Source organism: Procambarus clarkii, chromosome 27 (genome assembly GCF_040958095.1).
Source record: "Procambarus clarkii isolate CNS0578487 chromosome 27, FALCON_Pclarkii_2.0, whole genome shotgun sequence".
In the NCBI taxonomy this organism is placed as follows: domain Eukaryota; kingdom Metazoa; phylum Arthropoda; class Malacostraca; order Decapoda; family Cambaridae; genus Procambarus; species Procambarus clarkii.
In genome coordinates, this window is record NC_091176.1 from 12,008,807 (window position 1) to 12,033,156 (window position 24,350).

General features: G+C 39.5%; 1 protein-coding gene across 4 annotated transcripts in view; it reads left to right on the forward strand.

Annotated features, from left to right (window-relative positions):
- The window catches only part of Nup75 (nuclear pore complex protein Nup75), a 40,077-nt gene extending 18,454 nt beyond the window's left edge, over positions 1-21,623 (forward strand). For all 4 annotated transcript variants that reach the window (XM_069332358.1, XM_069332356.1, XM_069332359.1 and 1 more), the window contains 9 exons: positions 2,304-2,426; positions 4,127-4,345; positions 4,858-4,955; positions 5,173-5,390; positions 7,307-7,425; positions 11,482-11,581; positions 12,963-13,062; positions 19,066-19,191; positions 21,397-21,623. In XM_069332358.1, the coding sequence (XP_069188459.1) occupies positions 2,304-2,426; positions 4,127-4,345; positions 4,858-4,955; positions 5,173-5,390; positions 7,307-7,425; positions 11,482-11,581; positions 12,963-13,062; positions 19,066-19,191; positions 21,397-21,526 (1,233 nt within the window). In that variant the 3' untranslated portion in view covers positions 21,527-21,623. The remainder of the gene's footprint in view (positions 1-2,303; positions 2,427-4,126; positions 4,346-4,857; positions 4,956-5,172; positions 5,391-7,306; positions 7,426-11,481; positions 11,582-12,962; positions 13,063-19,065; positions 19,192-21,396) is intronic.
- The last annotated feature ends 2,727 nt before the right edge of the window (positions 21,624-24,350 follow it).

The following is a 24,350-nucleotide window of genomic DNA, read 5'->3' on the forward strand; positions in this document are numbered from 1 at the left end:
ACCTTGATGTTCCTGTTCACCTAGCAGTAGATAGGTACCTGGGAGTTAGACAGCTGCTATGGGCTGGTTGATACCTGGTTGATGGGGTTCTGGGAGTTCTTCTACTCCCCAAGCCCGGCCCGAGGCCAGGCTTGACTTTTGAGAGTTTGGTCCACTAGGCTGTTGCTTGGAGCGGCCTGTAGGGCCACATACCCACCACAGCCCGGTTGGTCCGGCACTCCTTGGAGGAATAAATCTAGTTTCCTTTTGAAAATGTCCACGGTTGTTCCGGCAATATTTCTTATGCTTGCTTCCTGGGGGTGGGGGTGTGTGTAATAAAATGGAGGCCTGGTCGAAAATCAGGCCGTGGGGACGCTTAGCCCCAAAATCATCTCAAGATAACCTCCCCTAACTCTTATGTCGTCAAACAGAGCCATCTTACTGCATGGGCCAATAGGCACTTGCCCGGGAACCAACGAGCATAGGACATATTTATTATGTAAGCAGATTGTTTAAATATTTAGGTCTTGTTGTAAGCACACACATAATATAACCCTAAATCCTGGTATAGGGCTAAATACTAAGTATTTAAGATATATATTTCCAGGTGAATAGCCCTTTCAACAAGCTGTGATGAGGGTTCGAACTTACACCTAGGATGTTCGACAGGATGTTGACTGTCAGGTTGTTGACTCTGTCAGGTTGACTGAGCCCGGGTGCATGGGGGAATTGTGTAAAACCCTGGTTTGTTTCTCGGAGAGGCTGCAGAATCCGTATGAAGGCAGTAGCACTCCCAGTTGCAATTCTTTTAACCATGTCATGGCATAATCAACTAAGGCACGTATGGGTTCATCCTGGGCAGAAGTTCGAACCCTCATCACGGCCCTTGTGGATTTGTTTACTTATTACACATGCTCTAATTCTTGTATATAAACTCATTACTGCATTTAATAGCATTTTATTAACTCCATGCATGTTAATCACTCTCTGTCCCTTTCCATTTATTCAATACTGTATTATCCCATTTTCCACTTTCATTGGGTGAAGAGAGAGAGAAAAGGGCAATAATATAGTAAAAGTGGGTTTCCCCCTCCTCTCTTTTCCTTTGCTTAGGCATGTCTTGTTAAAACCAGCATGCATATGGAATCTTTATGGGTATTTAGGTGACCATAGTGGTGCTGTCTCGTGGTGGTGGTGGGAAATAGCATGCTTCGGCAGGGATTGGTGGTTATATGGATCAGAAGCTACCATTGGCAAGCACAAACATTTTATCTATGCTGGATTGATACTTTCTACAGATACTCCTAGACAGTTTCACATGTTGAGACGGATTAAGACAGGCGGACAGCTTGAGGCTTCAAGAAGACCTGGACAAGCTGCAGGAATGGTCGAACAAATGGTTGTTAGAGTTTAACCCAAGCAAATGTAATGTAATGAAGATAGGGATAGGAAGCAGGAGACCAGATACAAGGTATCATTTGGGAGATGAAATACTTCAAGAGTCAGAGAGAGAAAGACCTGAGGGTTGATGTCACGCCAGACCTGTCCCCTGAAGCTCGTATCAAAAGGATAACATCAGCAGCATATGCCAGGTTGGCTAACATAAGAATGGCCTTTAGAAACTTGTGTAAGGAATCTTTCAGAACATTATATACCACATATGTCAGACCAATCCTGGAGTATGCGGCTCCAGCATGGAGTCCATATCTAGTCAAGCATAAGACTAAACTGGAAAAAGTTCAAAGGTTTGCCACCAGACTAATACCCGAGCTGAGAGGTATGAGCTACGAGGAGAGACTACGGGAATTAAACCTCACTTCATTGGGAGACAGAAGAGTCAGGGGGGACATGATCACCACATTCAAGATTCTCAAGGGAATCGACAGGGTAGATAAAGACAGGCTATTTAACACAAGGGGGCACACGCACTAGGGGACACAGGTGGAAACTGAGTGCCCAAATGAGCCACAGAGGTATTAGAAAGAACTTTTTTAGTGTCAGAGTGGTTGACAAATGGAATGCATTAGGAAGTGATGTGGTGGAGGCTGACTCCATACACAGTTTCAAGTGTAGATATGATAGGCTCAGATCTGTACACCAATAGGCTCAGGAATCTGTACACCTGTTGAGAGGCGGGACCAAAGAGCCAGAGCTCAACCCCCGCAAGCACAACTAGGTGAGTACACGACTGAGCAAGGATACTATGATCCCCTTCTGACTGAACACAATTGTATTGTGCAACATTTCATTAGCCCTTGGGGAGCAGCAGAATAACTTGCTCAGAAATAAACGTTTTGATTATTGTTTATACTTGTTTCTAACAGGTGTATGGAGGCGTTTCAGTTGCAGAGTTCACAGTACGCTGGCAACACTGGCAAGATGAATGTGAACGACGCTTGCAAGAAGGACACTTTACTACTTGCCATCATTTGCAAACAGTTTGTAAGGTAATATGTTCTCTTATGAGCTGTCTTCTTTAATTAAAGTGTACTGAATATCAGTACAGAAATGTTGACAGCTGTGTAAAAATATAATTCTAAGTCAGTAAGTATATCAGTGGGAAAGTTAAACCTGGTGCTTCAAGGTTAATTAAAACTAGTATTAATCAAGTTAGAAGAATTAAAAATACAGAATATTGAAGGACCAAGCAAATGTAGAGAAGTCAATTGTGTAATCTTGAAAAGGTGTATGGTGGTGGTGGTGGTATTCAATACCAGTAACGGTAACTGTGAACAGTATGTTGCTCATCTTTACTCGACAATTTAGTTGGAATCACCAACTTTCTCAGGAGTAACACAAATATATAACAAATGCACCATGTATGGTATACTGTATTCACATCCCAGATCGTGAACAATCAATATTTACCTGGTAGTTCACTGGTTACTTAACACTTTTGCATTCTGATGCCGGTCTCAACGTCATAAAACCAAAATACGCAGAGGTCATGATGACTGTAACGCCGTCATCAATTAATAAATTTGTAAAGATTCCATTTATTGCCTGCATATTATGGGACTGGTTTTTAAATCCACAACATGATATTACGAGCAATTTGATACCAAAATAAATGATGTAGCACAAAAATTGAGGTGAGAAAGCTGAAATTGATGTGAGTATAAACATTCGAGTGTGGTTTGTGTGTTCACGGCCAACACTCAGCCTACTGCGCAGATTAATAAATTTGTAAAAAATTCTATTCATTGTCCGAATATTATGGGATTGGTTTTAAAACGCGCGCAGTGATATTTCGAAGAATGTGATATCAAAATGAATGACGTAGCATGAAAACTGAGGTAAGAAAGCTGAAAAGAGAATAAACATTTGTATGTTGTGTGTGTGCTCATGGCCAATGCTCGGCCTACCTTGCGGTGTGCGGCAGGTTGCCTGCCAGGCACTCGAAAGTGTTAACTACTTAAAAAATGTAAGCTCTCATAGCCTGAAATTTCCTTTCACCAAGAGTGCTTGAAGGTTGTCAGTTTGGTAGTGACATTTTATAAAATATCTCTTCATGCCACCAAATAGTGACAATGCACAACCCATTAAGAGTCAAATGTGAGTTGTATAGTGTTAGTAATGACCTGAACTATTTTATCTTGTATAATTAAGTAGTCATATTATTTTGAAAACAACCCAGATACAGTATATGGTTTGAGAAGCTTGTCATTTAACTCTGAATTAACCTTCCTTATTCCATATCTAAATTATTATATACAATTCTGTATGTAAGATTTATATTTTGATTATCACATAAGATGAAATTTTATCCAATGTCCATGGTCATGTGACGATTTGAAGGAGGCAGACATTGATGGAACTATAGTTTATGAAGGGAATGAAATTGCAAGAATTAGTGTTGTTATTTCCAGCAACACTATTTCTAGTGTCGTTGTTCCTGGAAGTATGGTTCACATTGTCTGCAGTGGAAGTAGAGGTATTGATTTTGATAGAAGAATTGCCACATTATACTGTACACACTAAACAATGAAATGGAATGAGGGATACATTCTCCTTTGTCCAACGAATTCTATGTAGAAAAGTGCATCAGAGTATAAATAGCAGATCGAGTCAAGTTATTCAAATTAGTACATTACATTAATCTCATTTATAATGGAATATTTTGTTACAATAATTATTTTTGTTTCAGATACTTTGTGGAGACCTAAACACTATTAACAACTTGAGTGATCTGATGGACACTTGGTATCATTTAATGGTATCTTCCTTACTGTTCACTTGTCCAACAGTGAAACTTTTTCGTTTAAGCAGTGCTGCGCAGGATGCCATTGCATGCACTGGTGGAGAACAGAGAACAACACCATTAGATAATGTATTGCTTGCTGCCATGGAAGGTGATTCTCATCAGGTAACATAAATTTCCAGTTACATGTGTTGTAGCCGAGGGATATGTTGTATTGGTCTCATCTCAGAAAAATTAGATTTCTGTAAATTATGTGTAAAATACTTCAGCACATATTTAAGTGCCTGATGAAGGTGAAAGGATTTTTATTTAACTACACATTCATAAATGTTTTAAAGATCAGTTTCATAATTTTTTCAAGTTGAATCTTGAGTTAAATGTTTATGCAAAAAGTAGATATGATTCACTAACCATTTCTTTCCCCCCCTCAAAGTTTTGAGTTAAATTTTGGTAGAATGTAATTTACCTCTTGCTTGACTGCAAGCAAGTCATCTTGCTTGCAGTCAAGATGCATCTAAATTATTGACTGCTCCCCAAAACATGCCTAGGTCCCCCTGGATCTATATGCCAGACTCTACTCAACTTATTTTTTCCAACCATGACTTTATTCAGACAATAGTATTTTAAAATATTGAAAAATTTCCTTATTTCATTGTTATGATACTTGTGTGTTCCAGGTAATCAAAGAATGCCAGCAAGTCTTTGACAATACTTGGTTTACTGCTCATGTCACTGACTTGTTGAATCACACTATGGAGCAGAAAACAGATGAAAAGTAAGATTTAAATTACGGTATGGAAGTGTACAAAGTGAAGTATGAGATATGAAATGCTAATTTGTATTATTCGAATACAATTTTACAACTAAAATTTATTAGCTCCTAATATTAAACAAAATATACATTTAAACACAAGGGAAGATGATTATAAAATATCTCATTTTAATTATTGGCCTTTATGTTCTATTCTTGTTTCCATATGTACTTGCAACAGATTCTTGCCAGAGTTGAGGGAATCCCTTCTGCTGGACTATGCCAGCGAGTTGGTGAGCCACTCTAGTTTGTGGCAGGTTGGGATCTTATACTTGGACCACTGTGGGCCCTCAGGTATTGCCATGTCACAAATGGTGCTTCAGAGGCTCCCTCTCACTGATGACTTGCGTGCACATAAAATTATACAGATGGCCAGCGACAGAAATTTTGACAATGTTGGTAAGTTCTGTAGTACTGTATATTGTAACTTGAGAGGTAAATCAGCATATGGCACAGTATTGCTTAGGTAAGCTAGGCACTGCTTTTTTGTATTTTTAACACTAAAAAAATTTAATTTTGTCCAAATTTATGGAGTAATTAAATTGCCCTTGCCTTCAGTGGAAAAATAATCTTAGGAACTTGATATGTTGCAAATTATATTGTACTTCTTAATTCATAAACACAGACAATAAATATTTATAGATATTTTGTTAAAAATTACAGTAATATTATAATGAAACTTAGGCTAAGACCTGCTTCTGTCGAATATTTGCTTCCCATTCTTGTAAGAGGATACTTGTAAATTGTCCATAATAAGCATCACATATTATGTAATGAATGGGAAAGGAAGGGAACTACCAAGAGAAAGCACCAAGCCATTGCGACTATATAGCACTTGGAAAGGGTCAAGATAAGGATTTTGGATGGGAAGTAGACAACCAAGCAGACTTGCTTGGTTGTCCTGGTCCTTCCCTTCTTCTCGGTCTCCCTGGTCTGCAAAATTTTCTTTCATTGATATTAATGTGAGGAAAATTATGTTGTGGTTCGAATGCAGCTGTCTAATGACAAGTCGGTGACACTCAATCAAACTAGTCAAATTCAAATAAGTTTATTGAGGTATAAATACACAGCTCTACCGTGTATATTTACACACACTTTGTGTTGTATTTATACAACCCATTTAACCCAGCCCGTAAAGGGATGAGGTAGCTCAAGCTGTTCTCACCCCGTTCATTACAATGTGTTCATATATATATATATATATATATATATATATATATATATATATATATATATATATATATATATATATATATATATATATATATATATATATATTTATATATATATATATATATATATATATATATATATATATATATATATATATATATATATATATATATATATATATATATATATATATATATATATAGATAGATAGATAGATAGATAGACACACATCACAGACTATTACTGAACATTCAGAGTGGTAAACATATACATTTCTTATCAAACTAGTAGTTAATCAAAGTGCACTTTGGTGATCTCAGGATTGATATTTATGTCTTGCAATGTTTTTTTTTTAGTGTTTATGGTTAAAACTGTCCACATATTAATCTAGCTGGATGGTTTACTCAGGCACTTCCTAGTACAGTACTAATATGACCGTGTGAGTATATTTTAAAAGTTACCTGTATTGCCCATAAATCAAATCTTGCCCTACATGACTGTATGAAACACTATGACAGCAGTATTTTACCTCAGTAAGCAACCAAGTCAGGATGCTCATAAATGTGTTTTTCGCATACTGTACACTCAAATTCTATTTGTTTACATTGTATCTATAATTAGTAATACAGTATCTATATACTGTATCTAAATAACCAAGTACTGTATCTATAATTGTATATTGCTCCCTTTATTCTTTCTGGGTTGATGCCTCTCCACTGTATGAAAGTGGAAAACAAGGTAACGATGGTGATGATAATGTGCTTTTAGCTACAACATAGTAAATCTCCGTGGTGTCTTAACACCACGGAGAATCTCTTAATCTCTTAACAGTCTCCGTGGTGTAGTGGTAAGACACTCGCCTGGCGTTCCGCGAGCGCTATGTCATGGGTTCGTATCCTGGTCGGGGAGGATTTACTGGGCGCAATTCCTTAACTGTAGCCTCTGTTTAACGCAACAGTAAAATGTGTACTTGGATGAAAAAACGATTCTTCGCGGCAGGGGATCGTATTCCAGGGACCTGCCCGAAACGCTACGCGTACTAGTGGCTGTACAAGAATGTAACAACTCTTGTATATATCTCAAAAAAAAAAAAAAAAATGTAGAGTTTGATATGAATATACTAGAGTATTTTTATTTTTTAGTGGTTGGTGTGTGTCGGGTAATGGGCCGGCGTGCACTGTCTCAAGGACGTCTGGGTTCCGCTATCTGGTGGGGGGTACGATCACGAGATGCTGCCTTCACTTCATATCTTGCTCACCAGGTAAATTATGTTTATGAATGGTATTTCTTTGCATTGTAAAGTTTTGTTTTGCAGACTTAGCTACCCTGAAGGTTTTAAAGTATAGCTTTCTACCTTAATTATCTTACAACTTTATAATATTCCTTATGCATAGTTGCAATTATCAGCAATTTTAGCAGCAAGCTGGTAAGTTGTTGTAATCTGTAGTGCTGAAATAAGTATTCAGATATTTGTGAAGAAACAGTTCTATCTGTGGCCCTGATGCATTACTTCCTTCTGGAAAATAATCTGACTGGGCTGTCTGCGCCTGTGACCTCCTGCTTCTTCTATCTCTATTAATTTCTCTCTCTTTTTCCTTTATTTACTTTTTGCATTTACTATCAATCCCTTCTCTGCTTACTTTATTTAATCTCTCCTTTCATCCAGAAAACTGCCTGTAGCTTAATTGTTCATGTTTCACTTTTTCCACTTACACCTCTCCTCATCTCCTAGTACCCCACCTACTCTGACCTTATAATGGCTTCAGTTCCTGTATAGTACCCAAGTTACAGCCCCTCTCCTTTGCCTGGTAAGTCCACTACAGGCTCACCATAGCCCATGCTACTTGGACATCTTGGTCTGAGTAGCTAAATCTAAAACAAAAACAACAACAACAACTGTACAGTGTCTCAATTGGGACTTGATAAGGTTCCAAGATGGTGCAAAACAACAACATATTCCCTTCTTTTCAAGTGTGGGGGTTGATTCATTTGCTTAGTTTCAGCCTCTCATTGTGTATAACATTTTCTGCACATGTTAGTGTATAATACACTATAATATCTACCTAGCGGGAGAAAGTTTGGACTATCTGACAGAAGTTCAATGTGTGCACCATAGTGTGATGTTGCATTTTGTTAACATAGTTTTATATTTTGCACTGTCAGTAATTAACACATATTGTATATTAATTACTCATTCCACTCCTTATTATAAATTTCTTCCAATAATCTTATACTTCTTTACCCAATAAATACAATGGTACTTCAGTTTATGAATTTAATCCGTTCCCAGAGATAGGTCGTAACTCAAAACAAATTTTTCCCATAAAAAATAATGTAAATTGAATTACTGTAATCTGTTCCATACTCCCAAAAATATTAACTTCAAAATACATTTCGCACATTATACACACACACATTTTGTACTATAGTATATACAAGTTATAGCTTGCCTTTATTGATGACTTGTTGGTATATGGAAGACTGTAAGGAGGTGGGGGAAGAGGAGAGGTGTTTGGAAAGGGAGTTCCCTTCCATTATAACATCATGCAGTGATGACTTCTCTGGGGTGCTCTCCTACATTTTGCCTGCATACCACTAGGACCTGGTTGTGGCTCACCGCTTGTTTTTCTCACTACCTTTCCATAGAGACTTGTTTTTCCCTGCATTCTAACATTTGTCTGTTGTGAGGCGTCACAGTGTCATTGAAAAGGTTAAGGCAATGGCCTACTGCAGCTTGATTTGGGTGAGTCGTTTCAACAAAACTTTGCATTTCTTCCCTTACTGCACACCACTTCTTAATTGTTGAGGAACCCATGGTGTGGTATATAATAATTACTTTTATATTTAGAAAGCAAAAAAACTGAAAAACAACAAATTTTCCGACGAAATTGGGGTCATAACTAGAAAAATTCATAAGCAGGGGGCATTTGTAAGTTGAGGTTCCACTGTATGTCTAAAAGTTTAATCTAGCCCAGGGATGGGCAACCTTTTTGAGAGTGCGTGCCAAAATCAGCCAAGTCTCTGACACAAACTTTTTCCACGTGCCAACCATTTTTTTTTTTAGAATATATTTGGTATCTCTTAAGAACTTTTTAAACGAAAAAATAATAAATTACCTCAGTGCAGTAAAACATAGTATAAAAAACAGAAAACAGAAAAAAAAATTATTTAACCTTCAGAAGTACATTTCAACAGCCTTTAAGCTTTTGTGACTTTAGTAGAATACAACAGATAAAAAACTTGTTGACTCCTTTTATATACTGTCAGTGAGACTTCTGCTGCTGCATAACTGATGACAGAGATTTTACATCGGGTTTATATTTAGTAACATTGAGAGATATGCATGCAGCGCTAGTTTCATCTGTCATGCTACTCCTGTTACGAGACTTAACAAAGTTCATAATTGAGAACAAAGATTCGCAAGCATATGTAGACAAAAACATGGTTAGCAATGCTGTTGCAAGGTTTTTTAAACAGACATAATTTTCTGGAATAGTATTCCAAGTCCTTAATACTTCGTTTTCTGCATTTCTCTTTGTTACTTTCATCTTTAATCTCTCTCTTTCAATATTTTCCAAGTCAACTCTAAGGTCAACAAATTTCTGCTTCCAAATTGAGCTACTCTGAAATTCAATCAACTGCATCTCAAAATTATCCATGTCTATCCATGAAAACATTTGCAAGTTTAGTTCATCCATTTTGATGCTGTCTGGAAACTTGATGAACTTTACTGTGTCTTCCAGTTCTCTGAATTTGGCAAATCTTGTAGAGAACTGCCAAACTGTTGACTCGATAATGTTTACAAACAGCTTTTGAAGACATTTGTGGTCTGTTCTGTCATCTTTTAGAACACTGATGTACCTCTTTAGGTTTAGAAAGTATCTAAATCTCTCATTATATACATCCCTCTTAAAAACTTTAAGCTTCATTTCAAAAGCTTTTATGTAACAAAACATAACATCAAGTGTCTTACCAGCGCCCTGTAACTTAATATTCAATTCATTTAAACGTTCACAAAAATCTGCAAAAAACATCAGTTTACAAACCCACACGATGTCAGAAAATTCCTGGTATGACACTTGTTGGTTGTTCAAATAGAGCTTTATCTCATCTAAGCATTCAATAAATCGTTTCAGAACCAAGCCTCTGCTAAGCCAACGAACATGGTTGTACATTTTCAGTCCTTTATACACAGATTCTACCTCATCCAGTAGAGTTTGAAATTGTCTTTTATTTAAAGGCCGACCACAAATGTAATTAACAACCTTGGTAACTGTTTGCATCACTTCTTGCAGTTCCTTTAGGCCAGCTTTTGCACATAAAGCCTCCTCATGTATGATGCAATGGAAGCCAATCAGTGGATGACCAACACTTTTTGCAAACAGATTTACAAATTCTGCTTTCTCACCAGTCACGTTTGGGGCACCATCTGTTGAGATGGATACTACTTTTGAAATGTCAATTTGCCGAGTAGAGAATTCGTTCACAACTGTTTTACATATTTCAGCCCCGGTAGCACGCTCAGGTAGTGATGCAAGAGCAACCATCTCTTCACATACTTCATCACCCCTAAAGAATTCTTATCTTTCTTTAGCTTTCGAAGGTACAGTATAGATGCTTTAGATTTAGATAGTATAGTGAGTTTAATTAATATGAATCAAACTGAAGTCAGGCGGCATTCAAACACATGAGGTTTAGGTGGGGGGGAGATGTTGTGGGGGTTTAAATTCAAAGTTTACGAAATTAATTTTTAAAGGTGGGCAGGCATGGCGTATTTTGCCTTCACAGATATAATTGTCAGTGTACACTATGGTTATGGGTGCAGCCTTTAGGTTAGAAAGGCTTATTACATAAAATATGAGCCAAAGTAAATAGAGGGGAATCATCATACATCGGCATGATTGATGACGTAAAAAAAAGAAAGTAACTATGGCAACAAGATCAACTTCTTTTTCTTGAGACCTCTTTAGCTTCGTAGAGCTTAAACCTCTTCACCACCAGGACGTACATATACTGTCATGGCATGTAAGCTTATACCCCAAGGAAAGTAGTTTTTTTTGTCTGTGCTTAGGGTAACATGTGCTTGCATCTGTGCTTAGGGTAACCTATGCTCTTGCATTCCAGAGACAATCATCGGCGTGCCAAGTTTGGCACGCGTGCCAGAGGTTGCCCACCCCTGATCTAGCCAGTCTTCTGCCAAGCTTTGTCAGACCTTTCCTCATTAATTATTTGCACTCAATTAGAGGCACTATAGTTTTATTTCCCTTCTGCATCAGTAATAGGTGGGAATTTTCTTATGGAGCTTTATTTTTTCCAGATACTACAACGGTATGTAGTGGAAGGCAAGTTTGAATCTTCCCAGTTGCTAGACCACCTTGGCCCAGCCATGCTTCTCTCTGACACACTCACATTTCTAGGTTTGTATTGAGGATGGTAGCGTATAGTAATAAATAGTGATGTGCAATAAGGTTTATTTCCAAACTAAAGATACTTTTTATTTTCTTGAATTACTTTGGCAAACAAAGAATTCTGGTAAAATAGTAACATTTCACTTGTCAGGGCTTTAACAGATGCAAGAGATACACAGATGTGGTGCTTTAAATGGAAGGGGGGAAAAAAAAAGGTCAGATGTGAGGGATTATATATACAGTATAATGTATATATATGGGATGGGATGTCTAAATATGACAAATTTTACATGCTAGTTTTACTGTCACTAATTTTATATTTTGAATTTTTTAAGTATTGTGCAGTACTAATTAACAATTAGGGTTGGAATACTTTGTTTTCCTTGATGCCACCTTTTTAGCTACTAGCTGTATGTCAGATTTTAAAAATCTACATACTCCAAACATTATCTTCAATAAAGGACGGGTAGAGCGATGGTCTTGCTTCATGGAGGTTGGCGTTCAATCCCCAACTGTCCAAGTGGTTGGGCACCATTCCTTTTCCCCGTCCCATCCCAAATCCTTATCCGAACCCTCTCCCAAGTGCTATACACTGTAGTATTAATGGCTTGGTGTTTTTCCCTGATAATTCCCTCCCCCTTCAATAAAGGTAAGGTGATTATCAGGAGAAAGTGCTAAGCCATTACAACTAATGTATATAGCACTTGGCAACCCGTTCTCGCAAATTTAATAAGTCAATATTGACTTATTAAATATGTGCATAGGTGACATACTTAACATAATAGATACCCTTAAAAAGATTCATAGAAAACACCGACCTTACCTAACCTTGTTAGTATCTTAAGATAAGCATCTTATTGCTTTGTAATTACAATTATTACCTAACCTATAATAGGTATAGGTTAAGTAATAATTGTAATTACGAAGCAATAAGATGCTTATCTTAAGATAATAACAAGGTTAGGTAAGGTCGGTGTTTTCTATGAATCTTTTTAAGGGTATCTATTATGTTTAGTATATCACCTATGCAAGTAGTTAATAAGTCAATATTGACTTTACGAATTTGCGAGAACGGGTTGCACTTGGAAGGGATGAGGATAAATTTGGGATAGGATGGAGGAAAGAAATGATGCACAACTACATGGACTGTTATTGTTAGTACTTTGTGCTTTGTTTAGTACTGTAATAATAAAATAGGTTGATTTGTGTACATGTACTCTCACACCTTTAAAGCTAGGATATAATAGATAATTTTTTTCAAATTCATGAAGCTATCTCAAATTATATTCAGCTTTCCTTTTTTTTCTTTGATATATTTTCCACCAATGTAGTTAAAAATGTTAAACAATCCCTGACATTCGGTAAGGATTTTTTTTATAATTTATTACAGGTAAATACAGAGAGTTTCATATGATGTACCAAGATGGCAACTTCCAAGATGCAGCAACACTTCTTGTGTCACTGATCTCATCCAAGCTGGCCCCTGAATAGTGAGTTTTCAGAGTGAATGGGTGTATTGTTGTGTATGTGTATTCCAATACAGTACTGTATGTAGTTGTCAGAGTACAAGATTCGGTGAATGAATTGTTGCATGAATATGGTGAAAGTGTTTACAGTTATCAGAGTACAAGAGTGTGTGAGTATATTGCATGTGTATGTCAGGTCGGTATATAGTTCATTTTATGTATCAGTATTGTTTAAGTGAACTTCAGCTATTGCTGTGGTACTAAGCAATTACTGTTGATATGAAGTTAAACAATTAATGATACCTGTATATTTATTATTCTTAAATTCAATTGTTTCTGCACAGTTTTCTCCATATACCTGTACTGTACATTGGCTTTTATATTTTTCTGTATATGGAAATATTGCCAGTTAAATAGTGATGTCTATATATCGCAAATTTTATATGCTAGTTTTACTGTCACTGTGATTTTATATTTACTCTAAATATATCTTTCTGTGGGGAGCCCCTATGGCTCCCTAGGGCTATCGGGCTAATATGTGATAATTAGACTGGGGCATTAGTCTATTGGAGTTCAGCCTACCAGGGACCACTAGCCAGAACCTGACCCCCCTCAGAGAGGTGCAGGAAGCAATGGACCTGGAAAAATCCCTGTGGTTGGGGGTTTTCCTTATCTGCCACTGACCAGGGTTAGGCACCCAGAAAGGTAACTATAACAAAACAAACCCCACATGGTAAGAAAATTACAACTAAAAACCAAAAAGAGAGGCATAACTCCTTCCAATCACAAGGAAACAAACATCACACCGCCGTGCCGCTCATCCGCGTAGCCCTCCCCGCGCCGGCTACCTAGCACTCCAGTTCGTTCGCATATGTGGTCCGGGGCGGACGTCTTCTCTGGCCTCAATTTCTAAGGCTGTGTTTTGCTTTCGTGGCAACATCTGCAGTGTTGTTGTGTGTGGTGGCCAGGTGTCCTCAAGTGTACCGGGACTGGATGCAGTTAGGGGCATCCTTCTCTAAGCGCCTTGTGATTACTGCCTTTGCATGTTAGGGTTCTCTTCTCTGGTGCATTTGGGAACCATTTCCATAGGTTCCCGGTGGAGGAGATTTCAGCAAATTCAACTTCAATAATAAACAGATAAACTGGGAGCAAATAAACTAGGACTTCACAGAAATAAACTGGGAAGAACAGCTAAAAAATGCAAACCTGAACCAGTGCCTGGAAAAAATAAGCTCAGTAGCACTAGAAATATGTTCAAACCGCATACCTCTAAGAAAAAAGAGGAAGAGATGCAGATTGGAACGGGAACGTTGTTCCCTATATAGGCGAAGAAAACGAATCACGGAACAACTTGAGAGTCGCACCCTATCTCAAGAACGGCGAAGAAGGTTAGGTAGAGAAATAGAAACAATTGAACGGAAGCTACAAGAATCATACAAAACCCAGGAGAGGCAAAGAGAGCAAAAGGCCATCAGTGAAATAGAAAGAAATCCGAAATATTTTTTCTCCTATGCAAAATCAAGATCAAAAACCACATCTAGTATCGGGCCCCTGCGAAAGGGAGATGGAACTTTCACCGATGACAACAAAGAAATGAGCGAGCTACTGAGGACGCAGTACGACTCTGTTTTCAGCGAGCCATTAAACACACTAAAGATTGATAACCCAAATGAATTTTTCATGGATACGATACCAACATCAAATCATATATCAGACGTCACCCTATCCCCACTGGATTTTGAAGAAGCCATAAACAGTATGCCTATGCACTCTGCACCAGGCCCGGATTCTTGGAACTCCATATTCATAAAGAACTGTAAAAAACCACTATCGCAGGCCCTCCACATTCTGTGGAGACAAAGCCTAGATACTGGCGTTATTCCTGATATACTAAAAACAGCAGAGATAGCACCACTTCATAAAGGAGGAAATAAGGCAGAGGTAAAAAATTACAGACCGATAGCACTAACATCGCACATCATAAAAATTTTTGAGAGAGTGCTAAGAAGTAAGATCACAAAATACATGGAATCACAGCAACTCCATAACCCCGGACAACACGGTTTCAGAACAGGGCGCTCTTGCCTGTCGCAGTTGCTGGACCACTATGATATGGCATTAGATGCTATGGAAGACAAACAAAACGCTGGTGTAATTTACACAGATTTCGCAAAAGCTTTTGATAAATGTGACCATGGTGTTATTGCACATAAAATGCGTTCAAAAGGAATTACCGGAAAAATAGGCAGATGGATCTACAATTTCCTGACCAACAGAACCCAATGTGTAATAGTCAACAAAATAAAATCCAGCCCATCAACCGTGAAGAGCTCAGTCCCCCAGGGTACTGTGCTTGCTCCAGTACTTTTTCTCATCCTCATATCGGACATAGACAAGAACACAACCTATAGCACTGTATCATCCGTTGCAGATGACACTAGGATCTTCATGAGAGTAGGCAACATAGAGGACACGGCGAACCTCCAGTCAGATGTAGATCAGGTCTTTCTATGGGCTACAGAAAATAATATAGTGTTTAACGAAGATAAGTTCCAGCTCATGCGCTATGGAAAAAATGAAAATATAAAAACGGAAACCACGTACAAAACTCAGGCAAATCATAACATAGAACGAAAAGGCAATGTAAAGGATCTGGGTGTACTCATGTCGGAAGACCTTACCTTTAAAGAACACAATAAAGTAGCCGTCACAACTGCAAGAAAAATGACAGGTTGGATAACAAGAACTTTTCACACTAGAGATGCTATACTGATGATGATACTTTTCAAAATGCTTGTGCTCTCTAGAGTGGAGTACTGCTGCACAATGACAGCACCTTTCAAAGCTGGAGAAATTGCTGACCTGGAGAGCGTGCAGAGATCCTTTACTGCTAGAATCCACTCAGTAAAACATCTAAACTATTGGGACTGACTAAAGAGCCTAAAACTGTACTCCCTTGAGCGCAGGCGGGAGAGGTACATATTAATTTACACGTGGAAAATATTAGAGGGGCTGGTCCCAAACCTCCACACAGAAATAACATCACATGAGACCAGAAGACATGGCAGGATGTGCAGAATACCCCCGTTGAAAAACAGAGGTGCAACTGGTACTCTGAGAGAGAACTCTATCAACATCAGAGGTCCGAGACTGTTCAACACGCTTCCACTACACATAAGGGGCATAACTGGCCGACCCCTCACAGTGTTCAAGAGAGAACTGGATAAGCACCTCCAAAGGATACCTGATCAACCAGGCTGTGACTCATATGTCAGGCTGCGAGCAGCCGCGTCCAACAGCCTGGTTGATCAGTCCGGCAACCAGGAGGCCTGGTCGACGACCGGGCCGCGGGGACGCTAAGCCCCGGAAGCACCTCAAGGTAAGGTAGGTAAGGTAGGGGTTTTTGCTGCTCGACATTTATCCCCCTCGCCCCCTCAGGGCCAGCTGGGATTTCGTAGCCCTTGTTTGGCCTAGGGTATCTTCTTGAGAGGTTATCTTGAGATGATTTCGGGGCTTTAGTGTCCCCGCGGCCCGGTCCTCGACCAGGCCTCCACCCCCAGGAAGCAGCCCGTGACAGCTGACTAACACCCAGGTACCTATTTTACTGCTTAGTAACAGGGGCATAGGGTGAAAGAAACTCTGCCCATTGTTTCTCGCCGGCGCCTGGGATCGAACCCAGGACCACAGAACCACAAGATCACAAGTCCAGCGTGCTGTCCGCTCGGCCAACCGGCTCCCCTAGGGAATGGTATCGTGCTGGTTAGGGCTTCAAGGTGTTGTGCAGCCTGCCTACCTATACGGCGGCCAGTTCCTGTTTCCTCTGGAGATGTTGTACTTTTGCAAGTGGGTTTTCCATCCCAGGTTCAGACTTGGCTGGGCCTTGTTTGAGACTCAGACCACTTCCATGTTTCTCCCTCTGGAGGCGTTGCCAAGGCTGCAGTCCCGCCTTCAGCCGCTTGTGGGGAGGGTCCCGGGTCACTCGGCGATTACTCGAGCAGTTATGCAGGAGTTTGAACTTCGCCGTGCTGATCTACCCGCTGGGTCGGCTTTGGCTTCGGTGTCTGTTCTGGTTCTTTCCGCTTCTCTCGCGATCATTGGGTTTGTACTCCGGGCAGGGGCTTTGCATCGGTTGCTGCAGCGCCGGCTTCCTCATCAGAGTTTTCGAGGTTCAGTGCCTTAGCGCCTACCCGAGCCCTCGCTCAATGTGTTCATGGACTCGTCATCTCTCCGCTTGGGCTCTGACCAGTGCTCACCAGGCCGGCCAGGGACAATGGGGTCCGTACTTCTGTCGGGCTCACAGCACGCTGCGGGAGTTCGCGGCAGTTTGGCTGTCGCTTCAGAGGATTTGGGTCGCTTGAAGTTCGACCATCCGTCTCCATTTGGACTGTTCTCCAGTGGTTCCTTGCCTGAACCGTGGGGATTTCCTTCGGTCCTTTCCTCTTTGGGGCTGCTCACTTTGAGTGGCTCATCTGCTGGCTTCTCAGGGTTTGGCTCTCCATGCGGTTCATATCCGGGAGTGTCCAACGTCCTGCTTGATGGCCTGTCTTAGTTCATTCCCTTGTCCACGCAATGGACGGGCAACGCTGACGCTGATTCCTTCTATTGGCTCTGCTGGACATGGACCTCTTTGTGTCGGCATCTGATCTATGTGGCACCCCTTTCCAAACTGCGAGGCTATCACAGTCGACACCTTTTGGCAGGACTGATCGAGGTGGGGTTACCTGTATCTCTTACCTATCCCCCGGTCCAGCTGTTGCTCCAGGTTCTGGCTCGGTTGGAGTCCTACCAAGGGAGAGTAGTCTTCGTGGCCCCCATGGTGGCCAGTTTCAGGCGCTGCTTGCTTGGTGTGCGAACCCGGGACGTTTTCCACCGTTTCTAGTTTTCCCTCTCGGAGGGGAGGGCTGTGCGGATGAGCGACGCGGCAATGGAGTGTGGCATTTGCTTGTTTCCTTGGAATTGGAGGGTGTTCTGCCTCTCTTTGTGGCTTTTAGTTGTAATTTTCTTAACATGAGAGGTTTGTTTTGTTATGCCTACCTTTCTAGGTGCCTAACCCCGGTCGATGGCAGATAAGGAAAACCCCCAACCACAGGGATTTTCCAGGGTCCCTGCACCTCTCTGAGGGGGGCCAGGTTCTAACCCGTGGTTATTGCCTGGTGATGCTATGTGATATTAATGTATCCCATATTAGCCCGATAGCTCCAGGGAGCCCCTGGGGCTCACCCAGAAAATGGCATTTCATTACATTCAATGCTGGTTATATATTTATTCAACAAGTGAACATAACATATATGGCCTGGGTTGCATAGTCACAATTTCTGAATGTACCTTGCAAACCCTTACAATTGGTAGTGCCTTGATAATAGCAACATCAGTAACACATGGAATAACAGGTTTAACAGTAAAACAAAAATCTTATTTCTCAGCAATTACTTTGAAAGCTCTTTGTGCTCTATTATAGTATTACTGTATAAAATAACATTACACGAAAACATGCAATTATAAGATGTTTAGTTAGTTTCGACAATCATTCAACAATGCATCTGTTAATAAATTCAAAATATACATTCTATAGTTGCTGCTTTTGGAACATTTAAGGATTGAACTGATTAAACAAAATTAATAAAGGAACATTGTCTGCAAGAGACAATATCAACATCTCATTGTTTTCCAAAATAATTTGGGGAAACGACTGTATTTTTTAGTGTTTTTTAAGCTATGCAATTGACATCTATTTTTTATATACAATATGTATAGTAAATGTTGGCATCCAAGTTTTGTTGATGAAATATCCTAAATTGAGAAATTAGATTTAATACTGAAGTTCTACTTCACTTTCATTTGTTAGAAAATGAAGACTCATGTATATTCAATTAAACTTCCTTATTACAACTTATGATGTACTAAATTTGTCCTTTTGATTTGAGATTCGCACCAGTTCCACCTGATTTAAGTTAAATGAGGTGTGATTAACTTGTATTATAGATTGATAAGAGTTTTGTAACAAATTATTTCATATTTTCATTTCAGTTTCTGGCCAGTGTTACTTCTGGATGCTTTGCCATTACTAAAGAGTGAAGAGCCTGTGATATCGGCAGAACAAACATATGAGTTGATGTATTGCCTGCATAACCTTCACAGTCATGCTAGCAAAAGGTAAGGTACTTATAAAACAGGTTTTCAGATATGTAGGAGTAATAATACATATAAATCATCATTTTTGTGTTGAATTACACCATTATGGAATAAACATTAAATTGCCACTGGCTTCCACTGGAAAGTGTTTTTATTTTTTGTTTTACTAATTTTACAGTATTAATGTAGCACCAGGATGATTTGAGTAGATTTTAACAAATTCTGGGAGGGCCTCTCAGTAGCTCCCCATGCTTTGTGTTTTATGCTTTTGTGGGCAGTAGATCTTCAAAGTTTCCCACATAAAGCATGTGGCTTTATGCAGATTTTTATGGATCATCTGTTGCCCCTGCCAGGCATTGGGGTTTACTCTGCCTTTGGTGATGAGGTGTGGCCCCAGAGTTCTCTGGCTTTCCTGAGCTGTGAAGGACAGCTCTGCAAGCCCATGGAAAGGAAAGGGGTCTTGTGTGTTCTTCCACGTTTTAGATTACCTTCTTTACCCTGAGGTCATACATACCAATTCCTTGAGGAAGGGGGTTCTCTTTGTCCAATTTTCCAGATTTGGTTGAGTTTCCTTTCTGCTTTGGACCCTACTGGTGAGCTGTTTCTTGCCATGGGCAGTCAGTGAGGTTGGGACTTGCCTGCCTCAACCTCTATTTTTCTATGTAGAAGATCTGTGCCAACTGCTGTCTCACAACATCCACTGAGATTTGTTGTAGACCTTTTGTACCCCTTTGTTGTCCTTTAACGCTACTGCACGTATTATGTGTAGGGTGCGCAAAGAAATCACGTTGACGTGATGTGTCGGCAACAAAATCAGGACTCATGAGGAGGATTCGAACCTATGCACTGGTTATTCCCAGACAATGCTCTAGGCTACCACAACTGGAGTGTTGCCTGGAAATACAGTGCATAGGTAAATCATCCTCATGACTCCTACTGATTTTCTTATGCGTAGGGTGTGTGCCATATGCTAACAGCTTTAGCCCAGCTGAATCTCCACCACACTGCCTTCCTTCATCTTGGCTCTGGATGGTCCCCTCTGGCATCTTATCCTCGGGCTGCTTTATGGATGCCAGTTCCTCCAAATGTGTGCATTTTCTCTCACTATTGGGATTAGACAGCATCCACTCTGGATGTACTCAAGTTTGCTGGTGCGTCCACTGTGCACTGTGGCACTTTCAGGCTGTAAATCTGGCTGTTCCCAAAATTGTATGTCCTGCTCTACCCAGGCAGTCATGGAATAGTGATACAGTATTTTTGCAGAGGATTAAAAAGCAGGAAAGAGCAGTAATTGCACTACTGTTTAGAAATACTGTAAAAGAGAACATAGACAGTATAAAAACTATAAATGCATTGGTTTTCTAAAAGTAATGGCCAAAGAATTTGGCAGAGTACTATAGTGATTGAAGGAGCAAAGGAAATATCTGATAAATTTATCAGTGATTCATAAGGTGGATTGTGTTAGATGGGTGTGTAGATCAGATATTTGCTCTGTGTAAGAGTTGATATAATGATTATATATTGATGTGTCAGGGTTGTATGATGTTACTCTGATTATTCAACATAAAGTTACCTGTAAGGATAAGAAACATACTGAGCTGGATTGAACTGTATCAAATTAATGAAGGTAGACTGATACATAGTGAATTTTGGAATAGGAGGAAGGCCAGCAGACATGGGGTACGTAATTGAACAAATCCACAAGGGCCGTGACGAGGGTTCGAACGGACGGCCCTCGTGGATTTCTTCATTTGATGCATCACGCTATTGTGATTTGTGTGTGTAATGGGGGTATGTATGTGAGGAAGTGGAGAGCATGCGTAGACTATATACTAAATATGGTAAGGGATAAGGCAACATCAAAGTTGTTTGCAAGAAAGGGAAATGTAGGTATATAATGTTTGGCAGTTCAAAAGGAGCACTGTACACACAGTCTTATGAATAGGTGGGATACTGCTGGAATATGGCAATACAGTAATTATTTATCTGATACAATATTGTATGTTGTAAATGTTATAAGAGAGCAAGTGATATTTTTAATGTTTTTAATATTCATAACCTTCTCTTTAATTTGGGATGAATTCTGGCCCATCAAAGTGGGAAATGGGGTAATGATGATGTATTGTATGTATAATTGTTTAATATACTGTACTAATATACTGGATTCAAAAATAACATGAAATGTCACACACATTAATATGCAGCCTTTGTTTCTCTTCCATACAGAAGTAAACAGAATACCCTGGAAGGTGAAGCAGCAAGCTCTGCATTTATAGAAAAGGAGAGAGACATCAGATTGGCATTGTCAAACAATTTGGCCCGAGCAATCATTCATGAAGGATCCATAGACAACTAACATCAGAAATAACACCCCAAATATTTTTATTTCAAATGCTTTCAAAAAAAAAAAAAAAAAAAAATGAGTTATTTAATCATTAAAATATCAAGACGTTCTTGACTTATGTTTACCCTTAGAAATTTAAAGAAAAATATGTTAGAGTTTACGATTCAAATGCTTAAAAATGTTTTCACAGGTTGTATGACTAAAATAAGTGTATTGACAAAATTAATTATGGAAAGACAACACTAAGGAAAGATGGCTATAAAGCAAAGAACATTAAAGAGAATTCCTGGTTATTACTTAGGATTTTATCAAAACATATAGCATTGCGGGAAAGCAAAATTTTGGGTCATCCTGAGAACGGGGGCATTCAACCAGGAGATGAATGACTAAATTTATCAATACAATTAGGACAGCAAGGGGCAAATTTCTATTTCACGAAGTAACTCAAAGTTGCGTGAACGATGCATAACTAAGTCTAGAATCTTTCCCACTCATGGTGACAGGAGGAAGAACATACGTGTATATGATTGTACGTAATATGGATTTAGTAGTTGTCAGCCATCTACCTTTCTTATGGTTGTGGATGATGGTAAAAATTTAAATAGAGGATGATAATTATACTAATAAGTTTCATTAGCTAGGTCCAAGGTAACACCATTATGACTAGCAACCCAGTAAGAACTTGACTTGTCTTATAAAGTACCTGTTTAAGATGGGAAGCAACCAATGTTGAATCTCCCATCACTACAGGATGAAAATGACGAAGACAATAACAAACGATAGTCAACTCGTGAAAATACTGTAGTGAGAATATTAAATTCAGCAGTAAAAATACTTCTCAGGTGGAATGCAGCATATAAAATGTCTGGGGAAAAAAATCAGCCAATTCTGACACATCCATTATAAATTGCAAGTTGGTGAAAAAGTTAATGAAATGGGCATTTCAGAATGGGGAAATAGCCACATTACTTATATAAATATAAATGAAGCTGCAAAGGCTTTTTGGCCCATGAGGTGGCTCCTATTATTACCAGCCTGGTCATTCGTATACTGTACCTTTACCTATGCTTGAAATAATCCATTGATTTCATTATTACATGAAATCATGTAATAGACCTTATTGTAACCTTATTTCCAACCCAGTATTTACCCTAGGTCTTTTCTGAATGTAAATTTATCCAACTTACATAGTTACTCAGAGCATCACCAAAATGTAATGAGTGCAACTTTCTAGTGGTAATGTAGGCACAACACAAAAGATACAGCACTCTGCCTGCCACTCTCCATGGTGTATAACAAATCACTGGTAACAGATGAACTGCCAAAAATCTGGAAGGCAGCTAATGTCCCAGTACTCAAGAAGGGTGATAGACAGGAGGCACTGAACTACAGGCCAGTGTCCCTAACTTGCATATCATTCAAGATGATGGAGACGTTTGTGCAAAAAAAAAAAAAAAGCTAGTGCAACTTCTGTAGCGAAAGGACACATCAGCATGGGTTCAGGGATGGCAAATCATGCCTCACAGGATTAATTGAATTCTATGACCAGGCAAGAAAGATAAGGGTGGGCAGACTGAATATTTTTGGATTGCCAGAAAGCCTTTGACACAGTACCACATAAGAAACTAGTGCATAAGCTGGAGAGGCAGGCAGGAGTGAAAGGGAAGATACTCCACTGGATAAGGGAGTACCTAAGCAACAGAAAAGAGTGAGTCAATGTGAAGTCTGAGAACTCGGAGTGGCGAGGCGTCACCAGTGGAGTCCCACAGGGATCAGTCCTTGGACCAATACTGTGCTAATATATGTAAATGATCTCCCAGAGAGAATAGACTTGTTCCTCTCATTGTTTGCTGATGATGCAAAAATTATGAGGAGGATTAAGACGAGGAAGTTAGTACAAAGCTACAAGATGACCTAGACAAACTGAATGAATGGTCCAACAAATGGCTACTAAAGTTCACTCCAAGTAAATGTAAGGTAATTAAACTAGATGGAGGAAATAGGAGGCAAAACACGGGATACCAAATGGGAGATGAAGTCTTCACGAAACAGAGAGAGAGAGAGAGAGAGAGAGATCTACGAGTCCATATCACACCAAACCTGTATCCTGAAGCCAATATCAAAAGAATAACATCAGCGGCGTATGCGAGGCTGGCTAACATCAGAACTGACTTTAGAACCCTATGTAAGGAATCTTTCAGAACCTTGTATACCACATATGTAAGGCCAGTCCTGAAGTATGCGGCCCCAGCATGGAGCCTGTCAAGCACAAGACAAAGCAGGAAAAAGTTCAAAGGTATGCAACTTGGCCAGTCCCAGAACCAAGAGGCACGAGTTATGAGGAAAGGCTGCGTGAACTGCACCTCACGTCTCTGGAAGACAGAAGAGCTCGGGAAGACATGATCACCACACACAAAATCCTCAGGGAAATTGACAGGGTAGACAAGTATGGATTATTTAACACGGGTGGTACATGTACAAGGGGACACAGGTGGAAGCTGAGTACCCAAATGAGCCACAGAGACATTAGAAATAACTTTTTAGTGTCAAAGTAGTTAGTAAATGGATTGCACTAGGATGTGGTGGAGGCTGACTCAATAGTTTCAAATGTAGATATGATAGTCGAGAAGCTCAGGAATCTGTACACCAGTAAATTGGTGGTTGAGACGGGACAGAAGAGCCAAAGCTCAACCCCTGCAAGTACAACTAGGCGAGTACAGAGAATACTTTTAGTGAAACTTTTACAAGCATGTCATTCTTGTGTGTGGGGACAGTGTATTGAAGTATTGAAGGTAATACTGATCACAGTGGTCTTCTAATGATGGAACATATGAAC